We start from the raw sequence: 27,866 nt of genomic DNA on the forward strand, positions 1-27,866 counted from the left end.
TACTAAATCTACCAAATTCAATGTGGGGGCTCATGTATAGATTCCCCCATATGATCGGCCCTTCATTCCAAAACAGGTCTCACTGAGTTCCATTTCATCTCTCTTAAGTCACTGACAGTGAGAGTAAGGATGGCAGATGTTGTTCCTGTCGCTGTGTGTTAGGGTTTTGTGAATGCAGTGACATAGCACTTCACCAGGTGCTTTGAGTGTTCTTGAATGAAAGGGTCTGCAATAGTTGCTTTCAATATTTATTAATAAACTTATTTTGATATTATAAAAATAATTTTTATATATTTATTATTATTTAAATGTTATGAAAATTTTCTATTATATATTCTTTACAAGAGAAAAGAAGTTCAAGTCAATATAAAAATCCAAACAATTTTTATTCAGCACAGAATTGATGCCTCAAATATTTTCATCAAGTGTGCTTTCTACTGTTCTAACTCAGAAGTTACTTTAAGTTCACTTTGGAACAAGAACAAGAAGGAAAGAAAAGAAAGGAGATGGGAAATCCCTGGGGATTTTCTAGTTGCTGCGATTCTCTCTGGTTTAGGGGTAGAAGCTCATCCCAGCGTGTAGTCTGCTCCTGCCAGGCATGTCTTTATGCCAGCTTGCCATGCAGACAGCAAGACCCTCTTCACTTAGAGTCGCCTTTTAGCTGTGTGAGATAGGAGCTGCACCAGCCACTAGGCCCACACTTCTCCCCCAGTGAGCTTGCTTATTTGATTGGATCTGTTCAAATACACAGACTCAAAAATAGCACTGGCTCAGTTCGTGTTTTTAAAATAGCTCCTTACAGGAAATAATTTTTCTTTTTCACTGAATGTGAGTTATTTGAAAGTGACTGGAAGTCTTTGCAGAAAAGAATTAATGGATGGTAGGTGTGCCTTTATCCTGAAAATTTCCCCACATTTTCATGACTGCTCTGTACTATTGGTATTCCATATTATTGATAAATGGGTAAGCATTGATGCAAATAATGCATTTTGTTATCTTATTGAAGTACCAGGTTTGCACTAACAAGGTTTGCATCCTTGTTAGTGTTTTGAAAGTGAAGGATTTCCTCCCTCAAATGTTGTGACCATACCGCACCCACTATGGAAGCCCCCAGAGTCCTCCACCAAATCCGCATGCTCTCTCCCCTCCCTGTGCAGTCCCTCCTCCTCCCCCTCTGGATGCCTCAGTTTTATGGTCAGCTTCCAAGGGTCACCTCTAAAGCATGCTTTTGTCCTGGCCTTTGTTTGGTCTCCTTATATTTCACATACAGTGACACCGTTGGGCATTTATCTGTCTCCTTCTAGCATGTTTCATGAACATCATCCGTCCCAGCCATGCATGTTGTTGCAAATGATAGGTGTTCATCTTTTTGATCACTGGGTAGTATTCCATTGTGTATATGCATTTGTTTAATTAATGTATGTTTAGAGTTACGGACCATTCACTAAGTGAAATTTAACAGTAACTGCTTGAAAATTTCAAGTTCTGCAAAGCTGCTAACGGAGTGTCCTTACATTATATTTTAAACTTAATATGGCCTCTTCCCAATGTGTCAAGGATTTTGGATGGTGTCTTAAGATTCCTTGGAGAAGTCTAGTGACTTTTCCTTGGAAAAGACTAGCAAATATATTTATTTACTAAAACTAAAATATGAAAAGTAGGAAAGTGAGTGGACTTGAGATCTTACAATGCAGTGAATAATTTATTTGGTAAAATATTATGTAGACTGTCAACCTTATGCTTTTGAAAAACTCTCCAAGGTTACAAATTTGAAACACGAGCATGGCATGGTTGAGCAACCAGACCTCAGGCAGTGATTTCGTCCTCTTGGATCTGTTCCACAGCACCCCGGTGCCCTGGGTCTTCTTCACACTCATGGTGCTGGATCTCCTGGTCGCCCTGTTAGGTAACTCCATAATAATCATCCTCATCTGGGCTGACCCTCTTCTCCACACCCCCATGTACTTTCTGCTCAGCCAGCTGTCCCTCATGGATCTCCTCTACATCTGCACGTTTGTCCCCAAAATGGCGGTGGACTTTCTGTCTGGGGACCACCGCATCTCCTTCATTGGGTGTAGCTTCCAGATGTTCCTCTTCACCATCCTTGTTGGGTCGGAGTGCCTGCTGCTGGCAGTCATGGCTTATGACCGCTATGTGGCCATCTGCCAGCCTCTGCGCTACCCCATCCTCATGCGTCCTGAAGTCTGTAAGCTGCTGGTGCTTATGTCCTGGCTGGGTCCACTGCTCAATGCCTTGATCCATGTGGTCTATACTCTGACTCTCCCTTACTGTGCCTCCAGGGAAATCCATCATTTCTTCTGTGAGATCCCAGCCCTCCTCAAAGTGGCCTGTGCTGACACGTTCCAATACGAAAAGGGTGTTTTTGTCAGTGGTGTGATTTTTCTCCTGCCCCTCATCTCAGCCATTCTGGGCTCGTATGGAAGCATACTGTCCACTGTTCTGGGCATGGGATCAGGCCAGGCTCTCAGGAAAACCTTGGCTACTTGCTCTTCTCACATGATTGTGGTGTTGCTCTTCTACGGGGCTGCCACCATCAAGTACCTTCTGCCAAAGTCCTACCACTCCCCGAAGCAGGAAGAAGTGGTCTCTCTGTTCTATACCATCATAACACCCATGCTTAACCCCCTCATCTACAGCCTGCGGAACAAGGACGTCACTAGAGCATTTAGGAAAGTTTTCAGAGTGTGAGGAACTGTGGAGTTTGCATGTATCTATCTAATGTAAACCCATAATATGTTGCCATTTGCTTTGAAATTGAACAGAACATGTATTTATACATTCATTTACCTTTAACTGTAGAAAACAGTTAAGTTGAGAAATGGAGAACAAAAACATATAATTATGTATGTAATGATGAAATATAGCATGCCATAGTTTTACATTTATCATGTAAACCATTGCAGTCAATAACACCAGGCTTTAGAAAATTCATTAATAGATAAAATACATTTTCTAAGTAATTACCATATTTTCTGTGTTTTCAAAATGCACATCTTTAGAAAGAGGAACTGTGATGCCCTTAAGCAATTGTCTGCAGTAGGACTTACATGTATTCAAATCTATCATTGTATGGCACATATTAAAAAAACTAGCAACAACAAATACGTTGGCGAGGATGTGGAGAAAAAGGAACTCTCCTGCACTGCTGGTGGGAGTGCAAACTGGTCCAACCACTATGGAGAGCTGTGTGGAGATTTCTGGACCTACTAAACATAGAGCTTCCATAGGATCCAGCAATTCCACTCCTAGGTATTTACCCAAAGGACACAGAAACATCCATTCCAAAGAGCACCTGCACCCCTATGTTTATAGCAGCACTGTTGACAATAGCTAAGCTTTGGAAACAGCCCAAATGCCCCAAAATAGATGACTGGATCAAGAAGATGTGGTACATATACACCATGGAATATTACTCAGCATTCAAAAAAGATAAACACATGCAATTTGCAGCAACATGGATGGCGCTGGAAGGGATCATGCTCAGCAAAATAAGCCAGAAAGAAAAAGAAAAATACCGGATGGTCTCACTCATAGCAGGAATCTAGAAAACGTAAATAAGGGACCAGGAAAATGAATAACTATAAGAAAGTGAAAATCAAAATCAACAAAAAACTATGAACCAGAGACACTCTATGGGGTGTGGGGTTCGGGGAGGGGAGGGATTGGGGTCAAAATAAGGGGATTGTAATTGTATGGGGAATATAAAAATAAAATTTATTTAAAAAAAAATAAAATCTATTTACCTTAAAAAAATCTATCATTGTAAGTGATACAATGTGTGTTTTAAAGTACTTACATTTTCTAAATTTTAAAATATTTCCAAAACAATGCTTGTTCTAATAATCTGACCTGGAATTTTTGAGCCAAAATTTATATCTACTTTATCTGTTATGTTACTATACAATGTTTAATGTTTTGGAATTTTTAAATTGAGTAATAAATGCCAAAGTATTATTTCTACTTCAGGAGTGCAGCTTAGTTATGTACATTCATATCCATTGTGAAGTGATCACTGCATCACAGCAAGTTTACTGTTAGGGTGTAGCCTCCTGACCCCTCACACATCTCACCACAACCCCAGGACCCACTCCACCTGTAACCATCTTTCTTTCTCTGTGTCTCATTTGCTTTTAGATTTCTATGTGAATTCGTAGGGTATTTGTCTTCTTATGTTTGGCTTATTTTATCTGGCATTATTCCCTACACATTCGTCGATGTTGTTACATATGAAGATCTTTCATCTTTTAAAAATGATTTGAGGGTTTTCTATTATATATATATATATATATATATATATGTATGTATACACACACACACAGACACACACAGGCACACACCCTACTTCCCCTATCTACCCAACCATTTTTGGAACCTTAGTTTGTTCCCATTATGTGTGATGGTGTGGTGAACATAGGTGAGCATATATATTTTTGAATTAGTGTTTTCTTTTCCTTTGGATAAATACCCAGATGGGGAGTTGCTGCTTCATATGGCTGCTTTATTTTAATTTTTGTGGGACCTCCATTAGTGGTTATACACATTTCCAACAACAATGCAGGGGTGTCCCCTTTTCTCCACATATTTTTTTTGCCAACACTTGATGTGTCTCTTGTCTTTTTCATTTTAGTCCTCTCCCCCTTCTCTGCAGGAGAGACCTCCTGGTATGCCCTGTTGGTGCCTGGAACTCAGATTGTACCAAAGTTATATAAGCCATATTTTTCCTAAACATACATAGCTATATTAAAAATTAACTTATAAATGAGACACAGTAAGATATTAAATAACACAATGAAATGGAAATATCATACTATAACTATAATGAATAGCAGATATGATCTTTTTCAAAATATTTCCATGTCACTGCTGACCTTGGGTAACAAACTGTGGAAGGTGAAGTCACAGATAAGGGGCTACACAGCCATTCTAACAGGTCTGGTGGGGCAGCTAATGGTTTTGATGTACATTCCCTGATGATTTGGGCTACTTAGCATCTTTCATGTACCTATTGGCCACCTTTATGTCTTTATTGGAAAAAGTTCTATTTGGATCCTCTATTTTTTTATTATAAAATTTAATAAAATATCAATATACAATGTAGTTTGTGTCAACCTGGAAGACTCAACTTTCACAATTATTATAATAAAAATTTTCTAACGTTTTCAAAGCTTCATAGTTTCAAATGGCATTTTCTTTAATAACACTCTCAAAATTCATTCAAATTTTTATAAATATTAGAAAAATTTGAAATAGCTTTGCTGTGTAAAAACTTACCATGCTGATGGTACCTGAAGTGGGAGATCCTATACTCTCCAAACCACCATCAATAAGACTGTAAAATGATTGTAATTCAATAAAAATATATTTTGGCCAGATCTCGAGAAGTGAATTTATATAAAAAATTAAAAATTTGATAGATGCATCCTGAAATTTTATTGGGATACACTATCAGTGCCTTTGTTTGGTTTCTCTGTATTCCACATATGAAATCTTCCAGCATTTATCCTTTCTCTTCTGACTTATTTCACTTAGCATCATCCCCTCCAGGTACATTCATGTTGTCACAAATGGTAGGTGTTCATCTTTTTTCATAGATGCATAATATATTTTAAAAAATATTTATGCATACAAAAGCTGGGGTACAGGCCAGAGGTGTGGGGGGGTGAGAGGATTCCCCAGAGACAGAGTGGGGAACAGAACAGGCAGACTGACAGAAATATACTGCTGAGGGGAGCAGCAGGGAGACAGGAGATGTCAGTGCGCCATGTGGGCAGCTTCCTAGTTGGCTGGGGATGGAACTTGTGCCCCAGAGGCCACGGATAGGTTCACAGTGTTGTGCTTAACTCCTTGTGCCACCAGGGAGGCCTCTCCTTGAGTAGTTTGAATACATCATTCCATTTTCCCCTTGCCAGTAGGTTTCTGCTGAGACGTCTAATGTAAGCCTGATGGGAGGACTTTTGTAAGATTCCTGCTCCCCCGCTCCCCCCCGCCTCCCCAGCCACATTAAATATTCTTTTCATAGTTGTTTAACTCTTGCTAGTTTCACTTTGCTGTGTCTTTTTGTAGATCTTGTTAATGTAGCTAATCAGCTGTTCTTTTAGTTTCATGGAGTGGAGTATTTAATTCCTTTCCTGGGTGTGGGATGTTTTCCTCTACTACTCCCCCAAACAGACCCTTTGTGCTTCCCTTTGTCTCCTCCTTTACTGGGAAGTTCATTATTCCTATGTTGGCTTTCTTAATGGTGTCAGCTGTCTCTTGAATTGCCTCTTCACCATTTTTTTTATATCTTGTTCTTCTCTTTTCTTCTGCCTAGGTGCCTAGTGCATTACTGCTTAAATGACTGATTAAGTCCTGACTTTTATCTATTCTACTTACATAGCTTTTGGAGTGTTCTTGGTTTAATTTATTGAGCCCTTTACATCATGAATTGCTGTTATTTTCTTATAAAGTTTGAATTCCCACACTGAGTTCATTGATTTTTTTGTGAGCTCATTTCTTTGTTCTTCTGAATTTAGTTGTATCTCTTTGAGTAGGTCTCCTGAGTTCTCTTGTATTACTTGCCTTTCGGAGTTGCTTTTATTATTTTGCTTTCTGAGTTTTCTTCTGCCTCTTTCAGTTTATTATAATTCTGAAATCTCTGTCTTATATCTTTTTCATTTAGACTCTGGGTAGTAGTTCTAATCTTGTGATGTCATATACCCTTGGATTCTTGCGCCTATGTATTATATATGTTTGTCTGCCCATATTCTGTTTGAGTTCTCCCTATTTTATTGTTGTGTTTAATATTTTTATTAGTATCTTAGGAGATTAAATTATTTGCTTGCCCCACAGTTTTTTTTTAAAGATTTATTTATTTATACAAGCACTGGGTACAGTCAGAGGCATGGGAGGGTGAGAGAATTCACCAGAGCCAGAGCAGGGAACAGAACAGGCAGACTGACAAAATACACTGCTGAGGGGAGCAGCGGGCGCAGCAGGAGAGGTCTGTCTTGCCATGTGGGACCCTCGCCAGCGTGCGGAGATTGAACCGGCACTGCAGAGGCTGCAGGCAGCTTCGCAGCCCAGCACTCAACCACTGCGCCAACGGGGAGGCCCTTCCCCACAGTTTTTGCTTTGGTCTTGTTTGACCTTTTTCTCTTCCTTAATTCCTACCTTGCTTATTTATTCAGGCCTTTTCTGGCTTCTGCAAGTGCTCAGATCTATTACGTAGTTAATTGCAGGCTTGGAGGTTCCACATATTAGTCTGGATGGGTTGATGTTGGGCTGGATATCCTTATGGTGCTCCTGGCATCCATCTGTTCTTTGCCAGTTTGTTCAGTGTCTTGTTGTGTGAGGGTCCTAACACACACAGACCTCTTTGTTTCTTGGTATTTCTCCTAATCTCTTGTCTTTCATTTCTGATTTTTTTCATTCCAGCCTTCTCCCTTTCTCACTAATTTTGAGTACCTGAATTTTTGTCAGTTTGTTTCTGTCCTAACAGCTAACTTTTAGTTACATGTTGCTTTTCTATTGCCTTTCTAGTCTTTTATTCATGTATGTTTTTCTCACATATTAGTAATTTCCTTCCTTCTACAAACTTTGGACTATTGTTCCACCTCTTCCCCCAAACATTATGAATTTTAAGTTAGGTTGTTTTTAAAATATTCAGTGTAGACTGATTGGGAAAAATTTTTGCACTCCATACAGCTGATAAGGGACTGATCACAAAGATAGACAAAGAACTCACACGATTCAACAACAACAAAAAATAAACAATCCAGTCAAGAAATGGGCAGAAAACCTTAAAAGACATTTCTCCAAAGAGAAACTGCAAACGACCAACAGGCATATGAAAAAATGTTCAACATCCCTTATAATCAGGGAAATGCAAATCAAAACCACACTGAGATACCACCTTACACCAGTAAGAATGGCACATATCAAAAAAACAAGCAACAACAAATGTTGGCGAGGATGTGGTGAAAAAGGAACTTTCCTACATTGCTAGTGGGAATGCAAACTGGTCCAACCACTGTGGAGAGCTGTCTGGAGGTTCCTCAGTCTACTAAAAATGGAGCTACTACCATATGACCTGGCAATTCCACTCCCAGGGATCTTCCCGAAGGACACAAAAACATTCATTCAAAAGAGCACCTGTTCCCCTATGTTTATTGCAGCACTATTTACAATAGGTAAAACCTGGAAACAACCCAAATACCCAAAATTAGATGGCTGGGTCAAGAAGATGTGGTACATATACACAATGGAATATTATTCAGCCATCAAAAAGGATAAACTCATGCCATTCGCCACAACGTGGATGGCGCTAGAAGGAATAATGCTCAGTGAAACAAGCCAGAAGGACAAAGAAAAATATCATATGGTTTCGCTTATAACAGGAATATAGGGGAACCACATAAGACATGAGTGTCAAAAAAATAATAACAGTACAAAACACAACAAAGCAAAAACAGACAATGATAAACCAGAGACACTGCAGGGGAGGAGGAGGCAGAGGGATCAGAGGGAGAGAGGGAGGAGCAGAGGGGACTGAGGTGATGGTGCACGGGTGCTTTGGTGAAGGAAACTCTATGGGGACTACACCTGAGGGGGTGGGAGGAAAGCAAATATTGTTTAAAAATGAGCAATGATGTAAAAAATAAAAAATAAATAAAAAAGGAACATTTTGGAAATAAAAAAAATATTCAGTGTTGAGTTCTTTCCTTTTCCTTAGTGGAGATGTGTACTGTTACAAACTTCTGTATTCTGACTTTGACTGCATCTCAAGTTTTCATATGTTCTGTTCCCATTTTCAATAGATTCAAGTGTTTTTTCATTCTCTATAGATTTCCTCTTTGATCCAAAGGTTATTCAGGCCATAGTTGTTTAATCTTCACTTATTTGTGAATTTCAAGTATTGCTCTAGTGATTGATTTCCAGTTCATATTGCTTTTGTTGGGAAAGATGTTTGAATTATATTTCAGTCTTTACATATTTTCTATGAAGTGACTGTTGGACTAATGTGTAATCAGCAATGGAGAATGTTCTGTGTGTGAGAAGACTGTATCTTTGATGGGCTGGGTTGTACATGTCTTTAGGTTCTCCATCATAGTTTATGTCTAATGTTTTCTTCATGATTTTCTTTCTGGATTGTTTGTCCTTTGTTGAATGTGGGGTATTGCAGTTCTCTACTGTCATATTCTGTGAGTTTTTTCCTAGCCATCAGTTAATATTTGCTTTATGTATATATTAGGTACTATGAATTTGGCTATATGGATTAATTTTTATAATCTCCCTTAACAAGTGTGTTGAATTTCATGTATTTTTCTAATGGTGCCTTAGAAATTGTAAATAATTTTTGTCCAATTAATCAGAACTAAATAGTCATAGGCAATATATAATATTATTAAAATCATACTAGAGCACTTTGTGTGGAAATAAAAACTATTTGTAGCACACCATCTCAGTACCTACTTCACACCCATTGTTTGTCTCCAAGTTTTACTTTTTCCTACAATTTTGATTGATAATGAAGCATATAAAGTTCTAGAGTTTAATTAATCATTTTTCCACTGTAAATATTTCTTTTTAAAAAAGATTTATTTATGCATACAAGAGCTGGGGTACAGGCCAGAGGTGTGGGGGGTGAGAGGACTCACCAGAGACAGAGTGGGGAACAGAACAGGCAGACTGACCGAAGTACACTGCTGAGGGGAGCAGCGGCGAGACAGGAGAGGTCTGCTGTGCCATGTGGGTTGCTCCCTGGCCAGCTGGGGATGGAACTCGTGCTGCAGAGGCTGTGGACAGCTTCATAGGTTGCGTTGCGTCTTAACCACTTGTCCCACCAGGGAGGCCCCTACCACTGTAAGTATTTCATCTCACTGCTTTCCTACAGCATGATTTATTTATTTATTTATTTGCTTGTTTGTTTGTTTATGTGTAGCAGAGTTGGGATGTACCCCAGAGTTGGGGGTGTGAGGATTCACTAGAGAGTGATTAGGAGCAGAATTGGCAAATTTACTGAAATACATTGCTAAGGGTAGCAGCAGGCAAGACAAGAGAGATCTGCTGTGCCATATGTGGGTTAGCTCCCTGGCTGGGGATCAAACTCAGGCTGTAGTGGTGTTAGCTTTGAGACTTAACCCCTAGGAAAAAGGGAAGCCCCTGCATGGTTTTTTAATAGAAACCTGTATGTTTTTTCCTTGCCATTGAACTGAGACTATGTATTTGTTTGACTCCTTTGAAGACAATATCTTCATTGTGTTTCAATGTTTTTTAATATTATATTCTTAGATAGCAATGTTTCGATGTTTCCTCCTATGAGTCCTTGGAGTTTTCTGGACTGTGTTTTGGTGTCTATTTCAGAAAATCTTGGCTGTTTTTTTTTTTCATGGATTTCTTCATTTCTATTCCTTCTTCTCATTCTGGCATTATAATTATATATGTGCTATACATTTGAAGTCATCCCAGCTTCTTGGTTGTTATGTCTATCCCCATTTTTTTTGCCCTGTGTTTGTGAAATCTTGTATGAACATAACTTCAAGATGGTTCATTCTTTTCCCAGTTGTTGAGTTCACTGATGTTTCCATCTAAGGCTTCTTTATTTGTATTATGATATTTTTAAATTGAATAATTTTTTCAAATGTGGACTTCATATTAATTCTTTTTTACAACTTCCATCTGTTTACTTGCAAAGATAACATATTTTTGTTGTATATTTTATCCATTTGATTTATGAGCATTTTATTCATGGTTAGCACCTTCCTTCCAAAAACTGCAGTCACAGGAGTTTTCTCTTTCAGTTGGCCCACCTTCAACTTGCAGCATTTCCACCTCAGCTTGAATGAATGGCCAAAAATCTATAAAAGTATTTTTACAGCATAATATGTTAAAAAGTGTAAAATTTTTTACAGTTTATTTTTGAAACAGCAAAACATTGATATTTGTTAAAATTTTTGAACAAACATCATTTTAGCAAAGTGTATTCCCTGAGGGAGAGACTGCACATGGTTACGAGGTAGCCATAAACGTTACTCAGGGTCACGAAGGATGGGGTGATAATTAGTACACATTTGCCTCAGGGACCAAGTGCAGTTGCGGACAGTGTCTCTGATGGCTGAGTGTGCAACAACACATTGACCCTGGACTTTTGAAGCATTGGCTTCAAGGTATTTATCCTCTCGTTTGGGCAGGCCTTGTGATTCTGATCCTGGAAGAAGTTTGAAATGTATCAACAACACTTCATAAGCAGCATTGATTTTGTTCTTGTGAGTAAGTAGGAGTGTTTTTCTCTGGAAATGAGTGAAGAGGTGTGTTACCCTTCCAAGCTGATTAATGTATGATGCTCTCTCCTAGTGTGTATAATGGAAAACCTCAGAAAAACCCATCTATTAAAATTATTTGCACATCTATAAAGTATTCACATTTTATTCTTTCAGAATAAGAAGTTTAGTTTATTTAAAATGGTAATTTTTGTACTAATATTATCTAGAAAGGGAATTTCTGATTGAAGGTTGATAATCTGGTGTCATTTTATTTTCAAAGAGGTACAATATGCTAACTCCAGAGTTCAGGGAAGAGGTCAATTTTATGTACGAAAGAGATGTAACGTGTAATACCAGCTGTCTCTCTCCAAGTTCACAGTCTTATCTGAAAGACTTTTTGAACACTGAAGGCACTTAACATGATGCACGTAAGTAAAATTGTATGAGCTTTCCCCGTGATATTCTCTAAACACACACTGCTTGTTGGTTTCATTGTTACTCACCTGCCTCAGTTAAAAAAGATCATTTTTCAGGATGTAATTGAGTTCACTACCAGTTAATTTTTCTCATTGGTAGTATTTCATGGGATTCTGTACACATACACACATACATAGATTCGTCTGTATCTGCCTCTGTGTGTCCCTCTTCTAATGTGTACCATATTTTTTTTTTGTTAAAGATTTATTTATTTTTATACAAGAGCTGGGGTACAGGCCAGAGGCACGGGAGGGTGAGCATATACACCAGAGACAGAGCAGGGAGCAGAACAGGCAGATTGATCAAAAGCACTGCTGAGGGGAGCAGCGGGCACGAGAGGAGAGGTCTGCCACACAATGTGGGCATTTCCCTGGCCAGCCGGGGATTGAACTGGTGCTGCAGAAGCTGCGGACAGCTTCACAGCATTGTGCTTAACCCGTTGCACCACCAGGGAGGCCCATGTGAACCATATTTTCAGTAAACATCAAAATACAAACTTGCATGATGTATTTTACCGCTTTGCATTGATGGGCCTCATATACATTAATCAGGAACCTCTTTTGGAAATAATCTGTTGGTGTTTTTGGAGGCCAATAAAGTGTATTTAGAAAAAGTGGCATGTTAAGTTCCTTATAAAGGTCATTTTAATACATCGGTACAAAATTAATTGATCAAAAAGAATCATTCCTTAGCTCTCTCTGGAAGCTGAGAAGCTAGTGACTGCCCTGTGTTCTTAGAAATAAGGAAAATTTCAGGCTCCATGAATGTCTTTGTGGGGTGGCAGACTGTACGGTTCTCTTTTAATTCTCACTGTATGCTGTTCATTTCCCTGGGAATGTAAAGGTTGAGGAAAGAGTTGAATTTTGTATATGGTGTGGTAATGAAGGGCCTTGGAATACCCCCCACTTTTTCTGGTATATTTGATGTTCTAAAAGATATTTTATTTTTAAAATACCTTGCATACCCTTATTTATTGAAATAGAATACAAACTATTTTATGTAAAATAACATCAAATCTACCAAATTCTGTGTGGGGATTGTGAGTTGTTCATGTATAGATTCCCCAACTTAGTCCACACGATTGCACACCGCTACCTCCATTTCATCTCTCTGTGGGTGCTGCGTATGTGGGCAGGGACAGCAGGTGTCATTCCTGTCCTGTGTATTAGAGTTTTGTGAATTCAGTTATGTGGCACCTCACAAGGGGCTTTGGATGTTGTTGAACAGCACTGATGCCACCTGCAATAGCGGCTTTCAGCACTCAGTGATACAATGATATGATCTTAATATGAAGCTTTTTTGTTTTCTCATTATGACTTAAAATATATGAAAATTCTTTATTTTACATCCTTTCTAGGAAAAAAAGTAGCTTGTCACTATAACAACCTGAATATTTTCATTCACACAGAATTGAAGCCCAAGATACGCTCAGGAAAGTGCTTTCCCCTGTCCTTGTCTCTTCAGAAGTTGCTTTAGGCTCAAGTTGGAACAAATCCAAGCAGGAAAGAAAAGAAAGGAGAGGGGAAATCCCTGGAGATTTCTAGCCCTGTAGTTGCTGCTGTGCTCCCATAGCAGAGCAGTGAGTCCACTCTGCTTTCCGCAGAAGCGCTTTTCCCACGTGCAGGCTGCTCCCGCCAGGCATGTCTCTATGTCAGCTGCTGCCCTCGGACCCTCTTCCTTTCCAGAGTCACTGTGTCCAGGTCTGCACGCCTGAGTCCTCTGTACTCTCCTCCCCAGGCAGCTTGCTTCTTGGACTAGATCTGTAAAACGCACTGTAACTGTGCAGCTTCAAGCAAAAGTCCTATTTAATTATGTGTTTGTAAAATGAATCCACAGAGAAAAAAATTATTTCCCTTTTCCAAGACGTGAGATTTCTGGAGTTAATTGGAAGTCATTGTGGAAAAGAAGTAACTGATAATAGGTTGCCTTTATTCTCACTTTGAAGTTTGTGCACCTTGTCCGTACATGCTCCATCCTATCGATAAGAAAGAGGACTAAGCACCTGACCCAAACATAGCACACAAGAGATTCTCTGTGTGTGATAGAGTCTTGTGTGGTCTCTAAGACTGTTAGTGAAAGGCACATATATTATTTTCCTGAAAGAACAAGATGATACGTTTGGATATAAATGAATTTGAGATATCAGAAAGCAGTGTATGATTTTATTTGGTAAATTTTATTATAGACTGTGAAGTATGTTTTTAAAAAAATTTGCAAATTGCCAAATAGGAGCATGAGCATGGCATGGCTGAGCAACCAGACCTCAGGCAGTGATTTCATCCTCTTGGATCTGTTCCACGGCACCCCAGTGCCCTGGGTCCTCTTCACACTCATGGTTCTGGATCTCCTGGTGGCCCTGTTGGGCAACACCATAATAATCATCCTCATCTGGGCTGACCCTCTTCTCCACACCCCCATGTACTTTCTGCTCAGCCAGCTGTCCCTCATGGATCTACTCTACATCTGCACATTTGTCCCCAAAATTGTGGTGGACTTTCTGTCTGGGGACCACCGCATCTCCTTCATTGCATGTAGCTTCCAAATGTTTCTCTTCACCACCCTTGGTGGCTCAGAGTACCTTCTGCTGGCGGTCATGGCTTATGATCGCTATGTGGCCATCTGCCAGCCTCTGCGCTACCCCATCCTTATGCGCCCCAGGGTCTGTGTGCTCCTGGTGCTTGTGACCTGGTTGTGTGCTCTGCTGAACGCCTTGATCCATGCAGTCTATACTATGTCACTCCCCTTCTGTGCCTCCAGGGAAATCCATCATTTCTTCTGTGAGATCCCAGCACTCCTGAAAGTGGTCTGTGCTGACACTTCTCAGTACGAAAAGGGTGTTTATGTCACTGCTGTAATTTTTCTCCTACCTCCCATCTCAGCCATTCTGGGCTCGTATGGAAGCATACTATCCACTGTTCTGGGCATGGGAACAGGCCAGGCTCTCAGGAAAACCTTAGCTACTTGCTCTTCTCACATGACTGTGGTGTTGCTCTTCTATGGGGCTGCCACCATCAAGTACCTTCTGCCAAAGTCCTACCAATCCCCTGTAGAGGAAGAAGTGGTCTCTGTGATCTACACCATCGTAACACCCATGCTCAACCCCCTCATCTACAGCCTGCGGAACAAGGACGTCACTAGAGCATTTAGGAAGGTTTTCAGAGTATGACGAATGTGGAGTTTTCTTGTATGTAATGTAAACCCATAATACGTTGCCATTTGCTTTGAAATGGAATAGAGCATGTGTTTATACATTCATCTTAGTAAACAGTTCTGTTGAGAAATAAAGGGAAATATATGTAATCACATACCTTATGATAAATTATAACATCATAATTTTTTTAACATTTATCATGTATTTTCAAAATGCACGTGTTTAGAAAGAGGAACTGTGATGCCCTTAAGCAATCTTCTGCACTAGGACTTACATGTGTTCAAAATCTATCATTGTAAGTGATACAATGTGTGTTTTAAAATACTTAACTGTTCTAAATTTTAAGACATTTCCCAAAACAATGCTTGCTCTAATAACCTGACCTGGAATTTTGAGCAAAAATTTATTTCTACATTATGTGTGTTAATATACAATGTTTTGCAGTTTTTATATTGACTAATAAATGATATGAAGTATTATAGTATTTCAGGAATACACCTTAGTGATGTACATTCATATTCTTGTAAAGTAATCACTGAATCACAGCAAGTTTACTGTTAGGGTGTAGCCTCCTGACCCCTCACGCATCTCACCACATCCCCAGGATCACTCCACCTGTGACCATCTTTCTTTCACTGTGTCTTATTTGCTTTTAGATTTCCATGTGAGTGAACTCATAGGTTATTTGTCTTTTTATGTTTGGCTTATTTTCCCTGGTATTATTCCCTATACGTCCATCCATGTTGTCTTTCATCTTTTAAAAATTGTTTGAGGGTTTTCCATTATACAAACACACACACATAGCCACACATCCTATTTCCAGTATCCACCCATCCATCATTTGAACCTTAATTTATTCCCATTGTGTGTGAGGTGTGATGAGCATAGGTGAACATATATTTCTGAATCAGTGTTTTCTTTTTCTTTGGATAAATACCCAGATGGGGAATTGCTGCTTCATATGGCTGCTTTATTTTAATTTTTGTGGGACCTCCATTAGTGGTTATACACATTTCCAACCACAGTGCAGGTGTGTCCCCTTTTCTCCACATTTTTTTTTTGCCAGCACTAGATGTGTCTCTTGTCTATTTCATTTTAGTGCTCTCCCACTTCTCTGCAGGAGAGACATCCTAGTATGCCCTGTTGACACCTAGAATTCAGATTGTAGCTAGCATATATAAACCATATTTTCCCTAAACATATATAGCTATGTTAAATATTATAAATAAGATGAATTAAGAGGTTAAACAACACAATAAAATGGAAAGATCATACTATTACTATAATGATAGTGGATATGATATTCTCAGTATATTTCCATGCCACTGCACAGAGTGAAGTCACAGATGAGGGGCTACACAGTTTTTCTAACAGGTCTGATGGGGCAGCTTGTGGTTTCGGTTTACATTCCCTGACCTTTGGGATACAAGCATCTTTTCATGCAGCTGTTGGCCATCTTTATGCCTTCCTTGGAAAAAGGTCTGTTTGGATCCTCTATTTTTTCACTGTAAAATTTAATAAAATGTCAATGTATACAATGTTGTTTGTGTCAGCTTGGAAGATTCAACTTGAAAGATTTCTATTATAAAATTTTCTATTGTTCTCGAAGCTTCATAGATTGTAATAGAATATTCTGTCAATAAAATTCTCAAAATTTAAATTATTATAAATCTTAGAAAAGCTTGAAACTACTTTCCTATGTAAAAACTTACTATGCTAAGGAGGCAGATCAACATGGCGGCGAGGAGACGCTGCGAGTAAGCTCTCCCATTAAAAAAATGTTAATAGGGAGGAAAAGCAGCAGGTCCCAGTGAGAACTGGGACACGGAAGATAAACGGATGACTCCAGCAAACTACCCGAAGAAGAAAGTTGCCATAAAAGAGGACTAGAAGGGATGAATGCTCAGAACCCTGCTACCCTCCCCCACCCACAAAGTCTGCACTCTCTGACCAACAGAAAGGAGGAAAAAACAAAAAAAAAAAAAAACCACTAAAACAACCAACAAGAACAAACTACGCAGCAAGCAGGACTGTGAGTGGAAAGGAACTATTTCAGCCACCACACCCCGTGACCTGGAGCTGTGGAGAACCCTGCAGGATTCGCAGCAGAGGTGAGGAAACGGCTTCAGCCGCCATTAGAGAAAAACAAAGACTCCCGGAGAACTGCACACAGTCCCAGGCCAGCCAGTAAGCTTGTGCGGGAAAGCGGCTTGCTTGAAAAGCAAATGCGGATTGTGGCTGCCCAGGTACCTGCGCCGGCAACCTAGGCTTGTGGGGAGACATGCGGGGGCTCTCACTGAGGTGAATATCCCTCACTGAGTAATCAGAAACCAGGCACCCGGACATGGGAGCGGGGTGCAAAAGGCGCCATTTCTGTGGACACTGAACTGGGCTACAGCCTGCGTCCTGGACCTGAGGGCTTTGGAACTAAGACCCGGGGCATGAAATTCGGGGTGTGGATTCCTCACGACGGTGGGGCACAAGGCAGACACAGCACCCCAAAGCCGTTGAGGCTTTCCCCACCACTCCCACTCTGTTCCCCATCCCACGGGTGAAAAAAACAGCTCCCCAAGGACACTAGGAGAGATCTCTGGCGCCACCTAGTGACCAGAAAAAAAAATCACCCACACCCCATAGAATAGGGACCTTTCTTCAGTAAAGACTGCTTGAAACCGACAGATGGCTCCCGGAGGAGCCAGAGGGGAGCGGAGAAGTTCACCCAAGATGCTGGCCAGTCCCAGCAACAGAGTGTCCCAATGCATATGGCAAATTAGAAAACAGACAGTAGGGAGTAGAAGAACCACACGCAACCTAACAACTCCTCAGGAAAAAAGCACACCACAAAAAGAAAACTGCCCCCTAGACTGCAATGACAGTAACTTGAAAGAACTTCTGAGCCTTCCAGAAAGAGAATTTAAAATTGCCATGATTAAAAAAATGACAGAACTCATAAAGGAAAACAATGATAAGGGAAAAAAATCAACGATCAGAAGAATGAAATTGAGTCCCTAAAGAGGGAAGTAAAAGAAATGCAGGAGATCAAAGAATTAATGGAGGCACTAAAGAACTCTGGGAAAAGCAATGAAAGCAGAATAGATGAAATGGAAGAACGAATAAGTACTCTTGAAGACACAGAAATAAAAAGAACCAAAAGAGAAAAGGAAAGAGAAGTAAGAAGGAAAAAGACCGAAGAAAGACTTCGGGAACTATCTGACTCCATGAGGAAAGGAAATATAAGAGTTATAGGAATACCAGAAGGAGAGGAGAGAGATGTAGGAACAGAGAAAATATCAAAGAGATAATTGAAGAGAACTTCCCAAACGTGAAGAAGGAGCTGAAAATTGATATACAAGAAGCAAGAAGAACACCAAACTTCCACGACGAAAGGAAAAATATGGCAAGACACATAATAGTAAAGCTCCCAAGATTCCAGGACAAGGAAAAAATAATGAAGCTGACAAGAGGGAAGAAACAGATAACAGTCAAAGGAAAACCAATCTGGCTGACATCAGACTTCCCCAAAGAAACACTATGGGCAAGGAGAGAGTGGAGAGACATAGTCAACAGACTCCAAGAAAACAGATGCCAACCAAGAATACTCTATCCTGCAAAGCTCTCCTTCCTCTATGAAGAAAGAATAAGGACCTTCCCAGCCAAACAGAAACTCTGGAATTTCATTACGACTAAACCCCCACTCCAACAAATACTACAAGGAGTCCTAAAGCCAGAACCTCAGAGGGAAGAATAACAACAAAAGAAGGCCAAAAAAAAAGTTATTAAAAGAATAAATAAATAAAATCAAAGGAAAGACAAACATAATGGCAAATACTGATGCTAACATATCAATATTAACTCTAAATGTAAATGGACTAAACTCTTCAATAAAAAGACTCAGAGTCGCAGACTGGATTAAGAAACAAAACCCAACCTTTTGCTGTCTCCAGGAAACACATTTAGCTACAAAAGATAAAAAGACACTCAAAGTTAAAGGATAGAAAACAATCCTACACGCAAATGGACCAAAAAAGATAGCAGGAACAGCTATCCTTATATCAGATAAAACAGATTTCAAACTCAAAAAGATAAAGAGAGACCCCAATGGTCACTACATTATGATCAAGGGGACAATACTTCAAGAAGAAATAACAGTAACATATACACACCAAACGAAGGAGCACCAAAACATATCAGACAACTGTTGTCATCTCTGAAAACAGACATCAGAGAAAACACATACATAGTGGGAGACTTCAACACACCACTATCAACAATGGATAGATCAACGAGACAAAAAATAAGTAAAGACACTAAAGCTGTACATAAGGAACTAGAGCGTTTGGGCTTAACAGACATCTATAGAGCACTAAACCCCAAAAAAAAGGAGTACACATTTTTCTCAAGTGCACACGGATCATTCTCCAGGATCGATCACATACTGGGACACAAGACAAACATCAACAGATACACCAAGATTGAAATCCTACCAACCATCTTTTCTGACCATGAAGGCATCAAACTAGAAATAAACCATAAAAAGAAGGCAAGGAACTCTCCTACCTCATGGAGATTGAAAACCACACTGCTGGAAGACCACTGGACTAATGAGGAGCTCAAAGAAGAAATTAAAAAATTCTTTGGGGGCCTCCCCAGTGTCGCAGCGGTTGAGCGCTGGGTTGCGAACCTGCCCGCAGCCTCTGCGGTGCCGGTTTGATCCCCGGCTGCTCCCCAGCCACCAGAGGAGGGTCCCACATGGCGCGCAGACCTCTCCTACGGCTTGCTGCTCCCCTCAGCAGTGTACTTCGGTCCTTCTGCCTGCTCGGCTCCCCGCTCTGGCTCTGGTGAATTCTCTCACCCTCTCGTGCTTCTGACTGTACCCAGTGCATGTATAAACAAAACAAACAAACAAACAAATAAATAAATAAACATGCCTCTATAAAATTAAAAAAAAATTCTTTGAATTGAATGACAATGAGGACACCAATTTCCTAAATGTATGGGATACAGCAAAAGCAGTAATAAGAGGAAAATATATAGCAATAGAAGCTCACATCAAGAAACAAGAAAGAACTCAAAGAAACAACCTAATCTCGAAGCTCAAAGATCTAGAAAAAGAAGAACAAAAAACCCCAAATCCAGTAGAAGAAAAGAAATAATAAAAACCAAAGCAGAAATAAATGAAATTGAAACTAAAAAAAAAAAATCCAAAAGATCAATAAAACCAAGAGCTGGTTCTTCGAAAAAATCAATAAAATAGACCAACCCCTAGCCAGGCTCACAAAGGAAAAAAGGGAGAAAGCACAAATAAACAGGATCATTAATGAAAGAGGAGAAATCACAACGGACACATTAGAAATCAAAAGAATAATCAGTAACTACTATGAACAGTTATATGGAAACAAGTTCAACAATCTGGAGGAGCCGGGCAAATTCCTACAACTCTACACTCACCCAAAGCTAGATAAAGAAGAAATAGAACACCTAAACAGACCAATTACAAGCAGCGAAATTGAAATGGTAATCAAAAACCTCCCCCCCAAAAAAAACCCAGGATCTGATGGATTTACAAATGAATTCTACCAAACATTCAGAGACGAATTAGTGCCTATCCTTCACAAACTCTTCCAAAAAATTGAGAAGGAAGGGACAATACCAAACACGTTCTATGAAGCCAACATTACACTAATACCGAGACCGAACAAGGACAACACAAAAAAGGAAAACTACAGGCCAATCTCCCTAATGAACACTGATGCAAAAATCCTCAATAAAATTTTAGCTATCAGAATCCAACAATGTATCCATAAGATAATTCACCACGACCAAGTAGGATTCATGCAGGGACACAAGGATGGTTCAACATCCAAAAATCAATCAACGTAATCGAACACATCAACAAAAAGCAATATAAAAACCATATGATAATATCCATAGATGCTAAGAAAGCTTTTGACAAAGTGCAACACCCATTCATGATAAAAGCCCTTGAAATTCTTGGGATACAAGGAACATACCTCAAGATCATAAAGGCCATATATGACAAGCCAACAGCCAGTATCATTCTCAATGGGGAAAACCTGAAAGCAATTCCATTAAGATCTGGAACAAGACAAGGATGTCCACTCTCACCTTTGCTTTTCAATATAATACTGGAAGTCCTAGCCAGAGCAGTAAGACAAGAGAAAGACATACAAGGAATCCAAATAGGAAAAGAAGAAGTCAAACTATCACTATTTGCAGACGATATGATAATATATATAGAGAACCCCAAAAACTCCACAGAAAAACTAATTCAACTCATCAATCAGTTCAGTAAAGGGACAGGATACAAAATCAACACGCAATAGTCAATAGCCTTCCTATACACAAACAATAAATCTGAAGAAGAAGAAATAAAAAAAAACCATCCCTTTTATTATCAAAACAAAAAAAAAATCAAATACTTGGGAATAAATCTAACAAAAGAGATAAAGGTCCTATACAAAGAAAACTATAAAACACTGTTAAAAGAAATAGAAGAAGACACAAAGAAATGGAAAGAAATCCCCTGCTCATGGATTGGAAGAATAAACATTATTAAAATGGCCATCTACCAAAAGCAATATTCAGATTCAATGCTATTCCAATCAAAATTTCAATGTCATTCTTCAAAGAAATAGAACAATTATTGATGAAATTCATATGGAATCACCAAAAACCCCGAATAGCCAAAGCTCTCCTGAAAAAAAAAAAGAAGGGAATGGAGGCATCACACTCCCAGACTTCAAACTATACTACAAAGCCATAATCATCAAAACTGCATGGTACTGGAACAAGAACAGACACACAGACCAATGGAATGAATAGAAAATCCAGAAATAAACCCACAGATTTATGGTCAACTAATCTTTGACAAAGGAGCAAAGACTATGCATTGGAGCAAAGAAAGTTTGTTCCATAAATGGTGCTGGGAAAACTGGATCGCTACATGCAAAAGAATGAAGCTTGACCACTACCTCACACCATACACAAAAATCAACTCAAAATGGATTAAAGAACTAGACATAAGACCTGAAACCATAAAATACATAGAAGGAAATATAGGCAAAACACTACGTGATATGCACATCAAAGGCATCTTTACAGACACATCACCCAAAGCAGTGATAGTGAAGGCAAAGATCAACAGCTGGGACTACATCAAATTAAAGAGCTTCTGCACAGCAAAAGAGACAATAACAAAAACAAAGAGAAACCCCACCGACTGGGAGAACATTTTTGCATACGATACTAATGATAAAGGACTGATCACAAAAATCTGCAAAGAGCTGATGAGACTCAACAACAACAAAGAAAATAATCCTGTCAAAAAACGGGCAGAAGAGCTAAAAAGAAACTTGTCTGAGGAGGAAATGCAAATGGCCAACAGGCATATGAAAAAATGTTCAACATCACTTGTCATCAGGGAAATGCAAATCAAACCTACCATGAGATACCATCTCACACCAGTGAGAATGGCACATATTAAAAAAACTAGCAACAACAAATGTTGGTGAGGATGTGGAGAAAAAGGAACTCTCCTGCACTGCTGGTGGGAGTGCAAACTGGTCCAACCACTATGGAGAGCTGTGTGGAGATTTCTGGACCTACTAAACATAGAGCTTCCATATGATCCAGCAATTCCACTCCTAGGTATTTACCCAAAGGACACAGAAACATCAATTCCAAAGAGCACCTGAACCCCAATGTTTATAGCAGCACTGTTTACAATAGCTAAGCTCTGGAAACAACACAAATGTCCAAAAATAGATGCCTGGGTCAAGAAGATGTGTTACATATACACCATGGAATATTACTCAGCATTCAAAAAAGATAAACACATGCAATTTGCAGCAACATGGATGGCGCTGGAAGGGATCATGCTCAGCAAAATAAGCCAGAAAGAAAAAGAAAAATAACGGATGGTCTCACTCATAGCAGGAATCTAGAAAACTTAAATAAGGGACCAGGAAAATGAATAACCATAAGAAAGTGAAAATCAAAATCAACAAAAAACTATGAACCAGAGACACTCTATTGGGGTGGGGTTCAGGGAGAGGAGTGATTGGCATCAAAATAAGGGGATTGCAATTGTATGGGGAATATAAAAAAAAATTATTAAAAAAAACAAAAAAAATGTAAAAAAAAACAAAAAACCAAAAAAACGAACAAACAAAAAATTTACTATGCTGATTATACCTGAAGAGAGAGTTCCTGTACTACCCCAAACATCATGAACAAGACTGTAAAGCTATTGTACTCAATTAAAAAAAATATATTTTTTTATAGAGGCATGTTTTATTTATTTATTTATTTGTTTGTTTTGTTTGTTTGTTTATACATGCACTTGGTACAGTCAGAAGCGCGGGAGGGTGAGAGAATTCACCACAGCCAGAGCAGGGAGCAGAGCAGGCAGAAGGACGGAAGTACACTGCTGAGGGGAGCAGCGGGCGGCAGGAGAGGTCTGCGCGCCATGTGGGACCCTCCTCCGGTGGTCGGGGAGCAGCCGGGGATCAAACCGGCACCGCAGAGGCTGCGGGCAGCTTCGCAACCCAGCGCTCAACCGCTGCGCCACTGGGGAGGCCCTCAATTAAAAATATATTTTGACCAAATCTAAAGAAGTTAATTTTTATAAAAAATTAAAACTCAATAGATTCATCCTAACCCTTTATTGGGATATACTATCAGTTCCTTTGTTTTGTTTCTCTATATTGCACATGTATGAATTCATCCGGCATTTGTCTTTTTCCTTTTGACTTATTTCACTTAGAATCATCCCCTCCAGTCACATTCATGTTGTCACAAATGGTACGAGTTCATCTTTTTTATAGATGTATAATATTCTATTGTTTATATACAGTACATCTTTTAATCCACTCCTCTGTCATTTAACACTTAGGTTTTGCCATAATGTGGTTATTGTAAATAATGCTGCAGTGATCATAGGAGTGCATATAGCCTTTCAAATGTTTTTGTATTTTTGTATTCCGTGGGTCTATACCTAGGAATGCAATTGTGGGGTCTTATGGTATATATGTTTTTAATAACTTGAGCAACCTCTATACTGTTTTTTTTAAAAGATTTATTCTTTATTTATACAAGCATTGTGTGCAGTCAGCAGTGTGGGAGGGTGAGAGAATTCACCAGAGCCAGAGCGGGGAACAGAACAGGCAGACTGACAAAATACACTGCTGAGGGGAGCAGCGGGTGCAGCAGGATAGGTCTGTGGGCCATGTGGGACCCTCGCCAGGTGGGCGGGAATCAAACCGGCACTGCAGAGGCTGCGGGCAGCTGGGCAGCTTCACAGCCCAGCGCTCAACCGCTGCGCCACCAGGGGAGGCCCTACCTCTATACTGTTTTTGATAAAGACGTTCATAATTGTCTCTTTGATCCTCTGTAGTTCTCATGTGTTTGTTGTAACCTTTCTTTCTTTTTGGATTTTGTTTAATAGTTTTCTCCCCCTTTATTTGTCAGTGATCTAAGTCTAGTTTTGTCTATTTTATATTTTCAAAGAACTAGTTTTTGTTTTCATTCATCTTTGCCCTTATAGTTTAGAGTTCTACTTCATTTATTTTGCTCTAATTTTTATTCTTTCTACTGAGTTTTGTTTAATTTGTTCTATTTCTATTTCTCAATCTGAAATGTTAAAATATTTATAAGAGATCTTCTTGTTTCTTGTTGTAAGCCTGTGTTGCTACACACTTTTCCTCTTAGTACAGCTTTTGTTGTATCCCAAAGGTTCTGATACATAGTGTCTTTGCTTTCATACTTTTAAATATCTTTTTTGGTTTCTTCGTTAACCTCATCATGGTCCAGTAGTGTGTTTTTCAGTGTCCACATGTTGGAGTTTTTCCCCCTGTTTTTGTGTTTGATTTTTATTTTGATACCATTGTGATCTGGTAGGATTTCAACTGATATGATTTCAATCTTCATGATTTCATTGACATTTATTTTGTGATTCGATATGTGTTCTGTCCTGGAGAAGGTTCCACGTGCACATTTGAAGGAGGTATACTCAGATTTTTTTGATGCTATAAATGCCTAATAGGCCAATCTGGTCTAATTACTTACTTTAGGCTATTGTTTCCTTGTTGATGTTTTTTGTCTGATTTATCTGTTCACTACTGTAAGTGGGGTGTTGAATTCCCCTACTCAGATTTTTTTGATGCTATAAATGCCTAATAGGCCAATCTGGTCTAATTACTTACTTTAGGCTATTGTTTCCTTGTTGATGTTTTTTGTCTGATTTATCTGTTCACTACTGTAAGTGGGGTGTTGAATTCCCCTACCTCTGTTGTGTTGTGACCAATTATTGTTGTGAAGTTTGTTAACAGTTGACTTATATACTTCAGTACTCCTTCTTTGGTGTCTATCCATATAGATTTAGATGTGTTTTATGTTCTCCTTATATATTGATTCCTTGATCATTATATAATGTCCACCCTGTCTTTTGATTGCTTTTTATAACTGGAAGTTAAAATGTAAGTACGGCTGTCACTGCCTTTTCACTGGGTCCCTTTTTCTCCTATGGTTGTTTTCTAACCATTCTGTTTAAATCTGTATTTATATTGGAGCACAGATTGATCCACCGGAGAAAGCAGAAAGATGGTTCCCCGGCCCCCCACCCTGATCCAAATAGCTGTTCTTAACCTTTCAATTAACTGGTTTTGTCTCTATAAGTAATGCAATTGTTGGTATGTGAGCATTTACTATTGCTATTTTATGTTTCATTTTTTTTGATTCTTGCTGTTTGTATCCTTATTTAGTTTTTGTGTTTTTTCTTCACAGAGATTTAGATATTTGTGCTCCCTGAAACATATCTTGTAGGGGAAATCAGTTGTTTGCATATTCCTTCAGCTTTTGTTTGTCTTAGAGGTATTTATTTCTCAAATGAATCTGAAAGAGAGTATGCAGGGTATAATATTCCTGGCTGGAAGTTTTTAATCATTGAGTAGTTTGAATACATCATCCCATTTTCCTCTTGCCAGTAGGTTTCTGCTGAGAAGTCTAATGTAAGCCTGATGGGAATACTTTTGTAAGATTCCTGCTCCCCCGCTCCCCCCCGCCTCCCTAGCCACGTTAAATATTCTTTTCATAGTTGTTTAACTCTTGCTAGTTTCACTTTGCTGTGTGTTTTTGTAGATCTTGTTAATGTAGCTAATCAGCTGTTCATTTAGTTTCATGGAGTGGAGTATTTAATTCCTTTCCTGGGTGTGGGATGTTTTCCTCTACTACTCCCCCAAACAGACCCTTTGTGCTTCCCTTTGTCTCCTCCTTTACTGGGAAGTTCATTATTCCTATGTTGGCTTTCTTAATGGTGTCAGCTGTCTCTTGAATTGCCTCTTCACCATTTTTTTTATATCTTGTTCTTCTCTTTTCTTCTGCCTAGGTGCCTAGTGCATTACTGCTTAAATGACTGATTAAGTCCTGACTTTTATCTATTCTACTTACATAGCTTTTGGAGTGTTCTTGGTTTAATTTATTGAGCCCTTTACATCATGAATTGCTGTTATTTTCTTATAAAGTTTGAATTCCCACACTGAGTTCATTGATTTTTTGTGAGCTCATTTCTTTGTTCTTCTGAATTTAGTTGTATCTCTTTGAGTAGGTCTTCTGAGTTCTCTTGTATTACTTTGACTTGCCTTTCGGAGTTGCTTTTATTATTTTGCTTTCTGAAGTTTCTTTTATCTCTGTCAGTTTATTATAATTCTGAAATCTCTGTCTTATATCTTTTTCATTTAGACTCAGGGTAGTAGTTCTAATCTTGTGATGTCATATACCCTTGGATTCTTGTGCCTATGTGTTATATATGTTTGCCCATATTCTGTTTGAGTTCTCCCTATTTTATTGCTATGTTTAATATTTTTATTAGTATCTTAGGATATTAAATTATTTGACTTGTCCTACAGTTGATGCTATGATTTTATTTATTTATTTTTTAAGATTTATTTATTTATGCATACAAGAACTGGGGTATAGGCCAGAGGCGTAGGGGGTGGGATAATCCACCAGAGATAGAGTGGGAGCAGAACAGGCAGACTGACTGAAATACACTGCTGAGGAGAGTAGAAGCTGAGTCAGGAGCCGTCTGCTGTGCCATGTGGGTTGCTCCCTGGCCAGGGATCAAACTCCTGCTGCAGCTGCGGACAGCTTCATAGGTTGCGTCTTAACTCCCTTCTTCACCAGGGAGTCCTTGCTATGTTTTATTTTACCTTTCTTCCTTAATTCCTACCTTTCTTTTTTTTTCAGGCCTTTTCTGACTTATTCAAGTGCTCAGATCTATTATGTAGTTGCTTGCAGGCTTGGAGGTTCCAGCATTTGTCTGGATGAGTTGATGTTGAGCTGGTTATGTTTATGGTGCTTCTGATCCTTCTGTTCTTATCTAGTTTGTTCAATTTCTTATTATATGAGCATCATAATACACATGGCCCTCTTTGTTTCTTATTATTTTTTCTAATTTTTTGTCTTTCATTTCTGATATTTTCATTCCAGCCTTCTCCCTTTCTCTGTCATTTTGACTACCAAAATTATCAGTTTATTTCTGTCCTAAAACCTAACTTTTAGTTACATGGTACTTTTCCATTGCCTTTCTAGTCTTTTATTCATGTTTGTTTTCTTGTACATTAGTTATTCTCTTCCTTCTATGAATTTTGGACTGTTGTTCCTCCCATTTCCCCCCAAATTTTGAATTTTATGTTAGGTTGTTTTTCAGATGTTTAAATGTTGAATCCTTTCCTTTTCCCTAATGGATATGTGTATTGTTATAAACTTGTCTATTTTTACTTTGACTGCATGTCGAGTTTTCATATGTTGTGTTCCCATTTTCAATAGTGTCAAGTATTTTATCATTCTCTATAGATTTCTTCTTTGATCAGTGGTTATTCAGGCCATAGTTGTTTAATATTCACATATTTGTGAATTTTTTTAAAATTTTTTTTTTAGATTTTTTTTTTTTAATTTAT

The 27,866-nt window shown here is 38.9% G+C and overlaps 2 protein-coding genes across 2 annotated transcripts; both read left to right on the forward strand.

Annotated features, from left to right (window-relative positions):
* Nucleotides 1–1,782: 1,782 nt before the first annotated feature.
* On the forward strand, nt 1,783–2,709 carry LOC311176862 (olfactory receptor 2M5-like; the record flags this gene model as incomplete). The annotated part of the gene is made up of 1 exon (XM_084242502.1): nt 1,783–2,709. One exon carries the CDS (start codon nt 1,783–1,785, stop codon nt 2,707–2,709), a length of 927 nt encoding a protein of 308 aa, XP_084098628.1.
* Nucleotides 2,710–13,977: 11,268 nt separating this feature from the next.
* Nucleotides 13,978–14,904, forward strand: LOC311176863 (olfactory receptor 2T27-like; the record flags this gene model as incomplete). Its single annotated transcript, XM_084242503.1, has 1 exon — nt 13,978–14,904. One exon carries the CDS (start codon nt 13,978–13,980, stop codon nt 14,902–14,904), a length of 927 nt encoding a protein of 308 aa, XP_084098629.1.
* Between the last annotated feature and the right edge of the window lie 12,962 nt (nt 14,905–27,866).

Source organism: Talpa europaea (genome assembly GCF_964194135.1).
Source record: "Talpa europaea genome assembly, chromosome: 9".
In the NCBI taxonomy this organism is placed as follows: Eukaryota; Metazoa; Chordata; class Mammalia; order Eulipotyphla; family Talpidae; genus Talpa; species Talpa europaea.